Source organism: Prionailurus bengalensis, chromosome E4, assembly GCF_016509475.1.
Source record: "Prionailurus bengalensis isolate Pbe53 chromosome E4, Fcat_Pben_1.1_paternal_pri, whole genome shotgun sequence".
NCBI lineage: Eukaryota > Metazoa > Chordata > Mammalia > Carnivora > Felidae > Prionailurus > Prionailurus bengalensis.
This window is the reverse complement of record NC_057360.1, coordinates 57,589,873-57,597,874: the sequence shown is the minus strand read 5'-3', so window position 1 is coordinate 57,597,874 and position 8,002 is coordinate 57,589,873. Positions and strand designations below refer to the sequence as shown.

Below are 8,002 nucleotides of genomic sequence, written 5' to 3'. Positions count from 1 at the left end.
ACCGGTGGCGGCTGGGCGTCCGCGGAGGGCCCGCAGGAGCTGTCGCCGCCTGGTGCGGCCCTTGGCCCGGAGCCCAAAGGAAGGGCCGCTCCCGAACCCCTTCCGGGCCGCTCGCAGTATCGCACGACCTTCTACCGAGGGGTGGCCCCTGGGGCGCTGCGGTGGGAGGGGGTGGCCCCGCTGCTGCAGGGTCCTCGCCCCACCGCCTCCTCCGCCTTCCGCCGCCTGCGGCTGCAAGGCGGTGCGCCTTCCCCCACGACCGCTACCGCTACAAGTGACCTCTTTATTTACGTATTTGTGGGTTTTTATTAAACGTAAAATGGTCAGATACCAAGTTTGCAGGACAAAGCGTGATTTCTAAATTAGAAAGCAGGCAGCGGGGAGATCCCTGTCTTGGGGATAATGGAGGGCTGGCACAGAGTATCCGCTGACCTCCACCACCCTCCCTGCCTGCCAAGCAGGACCAGGGAGCTTGCGGGAGCCGGAATCAGGGCGGCCGGATGCGACCAGGGGCGCAGGGCCTGAGAACAGGGGCTGGCGGGGAGCTGGCTGTGCGCCCGGGCTCTCCGAGCCGCAGGTCGGAATTGCACTGGGCGGCGGAGAGCGCCCTCTGCAGGGCTTAGGGCGCGGTGCGCTCCTCCCGGCAGCCTTCCCCGGGGCCACGGTTTGGAAGGTGGGTACTGGCACAAGATCCGGAGGCTTCAGGGCAGAAGGGAATGTCCAACTGGCGCTGCAGGCACTGACTTGTCTCTTTCAAATCAGGTCATGTTTCAAACCACAAGGTCAGTCATCAGGGTCAAGGTGATTTAAGAGTATTAGGCTCCTGGGGCACCTGGGTGGCTCAGTCGGTTAAGCGTCCAACTTCAGGTCATGATCTCTCAGTCTGTGAGCTCGAGCCCGGCATTGGGCTCTGTGCTGACAGCCCAGAGCCTGGAGCCTTGCTTTGGATTCTGTCTCTCTCTCTGCCCCTCCCCACTCATACTCTACCTCTCTCTCAAAAATAAACAAACATTAAAAAAAAGTTTAATTATCCTGACACTTGAAAAAGAATGAAACTGCACCTCTACCTTACATCAGACACAAGAATCACCAAAATACGTGACAAGACACCAAAAGCAAAAGAAAAATAAACAAGTCAGACTAGTCAACCTAAAATGCTGGTGTGTGGCAAAAGAAACCATCAACAAAATGAAAAGACAACCTACAGAATGGGAAAAATTATTTACAAATCATGTATCTGATAAGGGGTTAATATCCAAAAATTATGAAGAACTACAATTAAATTGCAAAAGAAAAAAAATCCAATTTAGATATGAGCAGCATTGGGCACTTGGCTGGCTCAGTTAGTAGAGCATGCAACTCCATCTCGGGTTCGAGCCCCACATTGGGTGTAGAGATTACTTAAAAATAAAACTTTAAAAAAATTTTTTTAATGTTTATTTATTTTTGACAGAGAGAGAGAGAGAGCGACATAGCATGAATGGGGGAGGGGCAGCGAGGGAGACACAGAATCCGAAGCAGGCTCCAGGTTCCAAGCTGTCAGCACAGAGCCTGACGCGGGGCTCGAACTCAGACCTCGAGATCATGACCTGAGCCGAAGTCCAACGCTCCACCGACTGAGCCACCCAGACGCCCCTAAAAATAAAATTTTAAAGGGGCGCCTGGGTGGCTCGATCAAACTACCAACTTTGGCTCAGGTCATGATCTCCAGGTTTATGAGTTCGAGCCCCACACGGGGCTCTGTGCTGACAGCTTGGAACCTGGAGCCTGCTTCGGATTCTGTGTCTCCCTCTCTCTGCCCCTCCCCCACTTGCACGCCTGCTCTCTCTCTCTCTCTCAAAATAAACATCAAAAAATTTGTAATAAAAATTAAAAAATGAAATCTTTTAAAAAATGAAAACAGACATTTTTCCACGTAAGACATACAATCGCAAACAGGTACAGGTACTTGACATCACTCAGCAGGGAAATGGAAATCAGAACCACAGTGAGGTATCACCTCACATGTGTTGGAATGGCTATTATCAAAAAGAGGTAAGCGTTGGGGAGGATGTGGAGAAAAGGGAAGACTTGTACACTGTTGGTGGCAATGCAAATTGGTGCAGCCACTATGGAAAACAGTATGGAGGATCCTTAAAATTTAAAAACAGAGCTGCCAGGGTGCCTGGGTGGCTCGGCCAGTTAAGCATCTGACTTCGGCACAGGTCACGATCTCACGGTTCGTAAGTTCAAGCCCTATGTCGGGCTCTGTGCTGACAGCTCGGAGCCTGGAGCCTGCTTCGGATTCCGTGTCCCCCTCTCTCTCTGCCCCTCCCCCTCTTGCACTCCGTCTCTCAAAAATGAAATAAACATTTAAAAAAAGAATTAACTAATAATAATAAATAAAAACAGAACCGCCATAGATTCCAGCAATTCCACTTCTGGGTATTTATCCAAAGAGAGTGAAAACACTAATTTGAAAAGATTTATGCACCCACATGTTCACTGCAGCATTATTTCCAATAGCCAGGACATGGAAACAACATAAAGATCCACTGGACAGATGAACAGATACAGAAAATGTGGTGTGTGTATACGGTGGAATATTATTCAGCCTTATTAAAAACAAATGAAATCATGCCATTCAGGACAAAGTGCATAGACCTTGAGGCTATTGCGCTAAGTGAAATAAGTCAGAGAATGACAAATACCAAATGATCTCATTTACATGTGGAATCTAGAACAAAACAAAAACGTAAACAACTCACTGATGCTGAGAAAAGACTGGTTTGCCAAAGGCAGGAGGTGGGGAGGTGGCCAAAACAAGTGAAGGTGTCAAAAGACCCAAACTTCCTGTCGTAAGATAAATGGGTTTCTGGGGATGTAACATACAGTCTATTGACTATGGTTAACAATGCTGTGTTGTGAAGGTAAAAGTTGTTGAGAGATTAAATCTTAAAAGTTCTCAACACCAGAAAAGAACTTGTAACTGTGTGAGGTAATGGGTGTTAGCTAGACTTAACTGTGATCATTTCATAACACACACACACACACATCATTATGCTGCACACCTTACATACAATGTTGTATGTCAATAAAAAAAAAAATAAGGCAATTACCCCCTCTCTCTGCCCCACCCATTTGTGCTCTCTCTCTTTCAAAAATGAATAAACATAAAAAATTAAAACATAGAAAAATTAAGACATAAAAACAAAAAGGGGGCACCTGGGTGGCTGTCAATTGAGCATCCGACTTTGGCTCAGGTCATGATCTCGCAGTTCGTGAGTTCGAGCCCTGCGTAGGGCTCTGCGCTGACAGCTCAGAGCCTGAGGCCTGCTTCAGATTCTGTGTCCCCCCTCTCTCTCCACCCCACCCCTGCTTGTGCTCTGTCTCTGTCTTTCAAAAATGAATAAACATAAAAATTTTTTTAAAAATAAGGCGATCGCAATAGAGATATTACAATAGGTCTCAACTCTGAACACAGCAAAGACAAGTGGGGATTTACAGCCAACATGCAGAGAGCGGGGATCAGTGGATGAAAAATTACTTAACAGGGACCATCAAGGGTAGGAGGATTCTTGATAAACCAAGTTCACAGGATTCTTGCTGAAGGCAGGCCGAGGTCTTCCACAGCAACAGTGGATGAGGAACTCAATCCAATAATGAAAGTGATCAGAGATCAAGGGTGAGGGTGCTCTCTCAACTGATTTAGCAGGATTCTTGCTAAACTGGGCTATGCAGGCCTGGCCAGGGTCAAGGTTGAGGCCTAGTGGAGATGGGGCTTCAGAGGAACCTGACTAGTTTGGTCAAGGAGAGAGGCACTGTCAGGTTAGGACGGTACAATTCAAGATCCACCAGAATCGTCAAAGATTAGGGGGAAAAAAAGAAAGAGAAGTGAAGAGGAAAGAAGCACCTGGGTGGCTCAGTTGGTTAAGCGCCCGACCTCCGCTCAGGTCATGATCTCATGGTTTGTGCATTTGAGCCCCGCGTCGGGCTCTGTGCTGACAATGCAGAGCCTGCTTCGGATCCTGTCACCCCCTCTCTGCCCCTCCCCTGCTAGTGCTCTCTCAAAAATAAGTAAACATTGGGGCGCCTGGGTGGCTCAGTCGGTTGAGCGTCCGACTTCAGCTCAGGTCACGATCTCACGGTCCGTGAGTTTGAGCCCCGCGTCGGGCTCTGGGCTGATGGCTCAGAGCCTGGAGCCTGCTTCCGATTCTCTGTCTCCTTCTCTCTCTGCCCCTCCCCCATTCATGCTCTGTCTCTCTCTGTCTCAAAAATAAATAAAAATGTTAAAAAAAAATTAAAAAAAATAAATAAGTAAACATTAAAAAAGAGAGAGAGAGAGAGAGAGAAGGAGAGAAAATTGCCCACACGAAAGGAGATTATCTTAAATCGATAAAGGGAGAGTCCCCAAAGCACAGCGAATCCTTTTTCCCAGTTGACAATACACACTGGGGGCCCTTTAGTGCTCTGGGAAGATCTGTCCTTGAACGTTGTTCTTCACCATAGTTATTTAGGCCTAAACAGATTCGATGTGTCCTATTCTCTCTTTCAATCCCAAGTCACCCTCTCCCTCCCTGACTCCAGTGAAAGCCAGGAACTGTGTTCAGAGTACAGAGGTCAGAATTGCTTCAACTGCTAACGGTACATCAATGACCTTGCTCCTTCTAGGAATGAGCTGGAAGAAGAAGGGGATTCGGTAAATCTAGCTTCCTACGGAGAAATGGTGATTGATGGTGAAGTGTGCCATGAGAATAGAGTGAAGGGCAACACTCCCCAGCATGACACAGGACTCACCCCTATCCTCCACGTTCTCCACAGATGAGAGGGCTCATGGGCACTAATTTTGTGTATTTCTGTTTATCCCCCTCCCTGATTTCTATTCAGAAATTTATTTTTTAAATTTGTATTTATTGGGGCGCCTAGGTGGCTCAGTTGGTTAAACATCCAACTTCAGCTCGGGTCATGATCTCACAGTTCATGGGTTAGAGCTCTGCATCAGGCTCTGTGCTGATAGCTCGGAGCCCGGAGCCTGCTTGGGATTCTGCGTCTCCCTCCCTCTCGCCCCTCCCCTGCCCATGCTCTTTCTCTCAAAAATAAACATAATTTTTTTTAATTTGTATTTATTTATTCATTTAAATAATCTCCACACCCAATGTAGGGCCTGAACTCACGACCGCAAGATCAAGAGTCACACGTTCTTCTGACTGAGCCAACCAAGCACCTCTCTTCTGAAATTTTTTCTCTTCAGAACTTTAAAAAAAAATTTTTTTTAATGTTTACTTATTTTTGACAGAGAGAGAGAGAGAGAGACAGAGCATGAGTGGGGGAGGGGCAGAGAGAGCGAGGGAGGCACAGAATCCAAAGCAGGCTCCAGGCTCCGAGCTGTCAGCACAGAGCCCGACGTGGGGCTTGAACTCACAAGCCAGGAGACCATGACCTGAGCCAAAGTCACTTCACCGACTGAGCCACCCAGGCGCCCCTCTCCAGAACTTTAAAAGGAAAAATCTGCTTCTCCATTTCAATGGCCGACTTTACAGTTGGCATGATTTTTCAACGTCATCATTTCCAAACCTTAGCCGGGGACAGAGCTAACTTAACCCTTTCTCCTCACAGGGCGCTGGGAATGGAGGTTCATTTCAGTCCCAGAACCCAGCCAAGGAAGAGCTGCTCTTCACTGGCCACTGGCCAGTCTCCTCGCCGTCACTGGCCGTCGCGCCTCAGGTGGACCGTGTCGTTCACGATGCACCCCGACCCCCACCAACCGCAGGAGGTAAACGTCCGTGGAGTCCGCTCATTCCTTTGCAAGGAAGCTCTCTGCCACGCTACTCAGAAAAGGGTCAAGAAAAATGCATGACAGTGACCGAAATTCTAATATAAAATGAGAAAAGCCATGGAAGCAGACTCAGAAATACCAAAGGGAAAGTTACAACTGAGATTCACATTTATTAATAATAAACCCCAACACTGTAAGTGGGTTAACGCATCCACGCATTACTTCAGTGAGGATTTTTGTTTAGTCATACCAAAATAGTTCATTTCTCTTTTTTTTTTTTTTTTTTTGCACCGGATTATTTGTACCTAAAAATTATCTGCACCTAAAAAAATGCGCTCGTGCTCCTCACGCCTGCTCTCAACATTCCATTCGTTTTAAAAGCCCATGTTTTCTTTGTCATACTTGAAATTCCAGGCAGTGGACCTGGTGGTTACAGACAAATTGCTTTTATATAGGGCTTAATCGAAAATGAAAACAAGATCTACAAAATAACTTCCATACTCAAGTACAACCCGATTCCCTAATATGGGGTCCAGAACACATGAGCAAATGTTGGCAGGATTCAACCGCCGTGTGAAGGCCAACATCAAGGATTTGTGGGAACACGTATAAGGCACATCAGAAAACAATGATCTTGTTTCCCATTTCTCCTAAAAACACGAACGACAGGGGAGAGGATGTAAACACGTGGGAAAAAGAAATCTGCGGCTTTTTGACTGATTCTTTAGACTTTCTTTACTCACCAACAGTAACGTCAGGGGTTAAAAAGTGTCATCGCTAGAGCAACATTCCAAATAATTTCATAGACAATTTTATTTATTTAAAGAATCCTCATTACGTCCAACCTATATACCTCCTTATTGCTGAATCACCTCTAATACTTTTCCTGCATTAACGTGGAGCATGCGTTACAAAGAGATTCGGCTCCAGGGTGAAGACGGTCAAGGGCTGGGTAGCACAGGACGTGCCGAGGTGGTGTTGGCGGCTGTCGGTAAAGTCCTCATCAAAGCCTCCGGGACGTGGAAACCTGGATAAATGACAAGGACCTCTGATTATTTGGTTTTTTCTCCTACAGGTCATAAATAACTCACACACTCACAGAACAGTCACTCAATATAGTTAAAATGCAGGAAACATGAACCCGTTTGTCCCGGGCCAAATTACCTTCATGGAAAAGAGCAGCCTATTAAGACTGAGTGGCCCGCCCAGTTCTGGCAAGGGCCCAGAGCCCGGATCTCTCTCACATGACATGAGGTGGCACACGAGGGAAGAACACTTTTGAAAGCCATTAGTCAAAGGGCGCCTGGGTGGCTCAGTCGGTTAAGCGTCCGACTTCGGCTCAGGTCATGATCTCACGGTCCATGAGTTCGAGCCCCGCGTTGGGCTCTGTGCTGACAGCTCAGAGCCTGGAGCCTGCTTCAGATTCTGTGACTCCCTCTCTCTCCGCCCCTCCCCAGCTTGCACTCTGTCTCTCTCTCTCTCTCTCAAAAAATAAATAAACATTAAGACAACAATTTTAAAAACATTAAAAAGAAAGCCATTAGTCAAGATGTTAAAGAATATGTCTGTTTCCCACAAGTCAATAATTCCACTTTAGCAATCTACCTTACAGAAAACTTGATTTGAAAGTGACTCTGCATACAAAGATATATATTATAATATTATTTACAACAAAATTGGATGTAGTCCCAGTGTCAAATACTCTAAAATGGTGCTTATTTATTTCTACAACGTAATGCTATGAAGCCATCAGAATGACCTTTGAAAAGGCTGGAGGTCTCTGGAAATGTGTATGATACATACTTCTGCATATATTTATCATATATGTATGATATATATCTGCATACATATATGATATAATATATATCTGTATGATATATATTATACATGCATATATTATGAATTATATGTACATATTACATACACACACACACACACACACACACATTATGGCTACATTAAACAAACAAAAAAACACCAGAATTAAAAAAAAAATTTTTTATGAGAGAGAGAGTGGGGCAGGGGTAGACAGAGAGAGAATCCCAAGCAGAATCCACACTGTCAGCACAGAGCCCAACGTGGGGCTCGATCCCACACACCATGAAATCATGACCTGACCCAAGATCAAGAGTCGGACTCTTAACCAACTGAGCCACCCGGGCGCCTCCAGAATAAAATTTTTAAACAGTGACACGGGGTGATTTCTTTCCTCAACTTTGCTGGTATTTTCTAAATCCACCATGAGGA

At 46.1% G+C, this 8,002-nt stretch overlaps 1 protein-coding gene across 3 annotated transcripts in view; it reads right to left on the bottom strand.

The window, feature by feature from the left end:
* Window positions 1–5,900: 5,900 nt before the first annotated feature.
* MTARC2 (mitochondrial amidoxime reducing component 2) overlaps window positions 5,901–8,002 on the bottom strand; it is a 37,405-nt gene continuing 35,303 nt past the window's right edge. For all 3 annotated transcript variants that reach the window (XM_043569209.1, XM_043569208.1, XM_043569207.1), the window contains one exon: window positions 5,901–6,782. In XM_043569209.1, coding sequence (XP_043425144.1) covers window positions 6,759–6,782 — 24 coding nt within the window. In that variant the 3' untranslated portion in view covers window positions 5,901–6,758. The remainder of the gene's footprint in view (window positions 6,783–8,002) is intronic.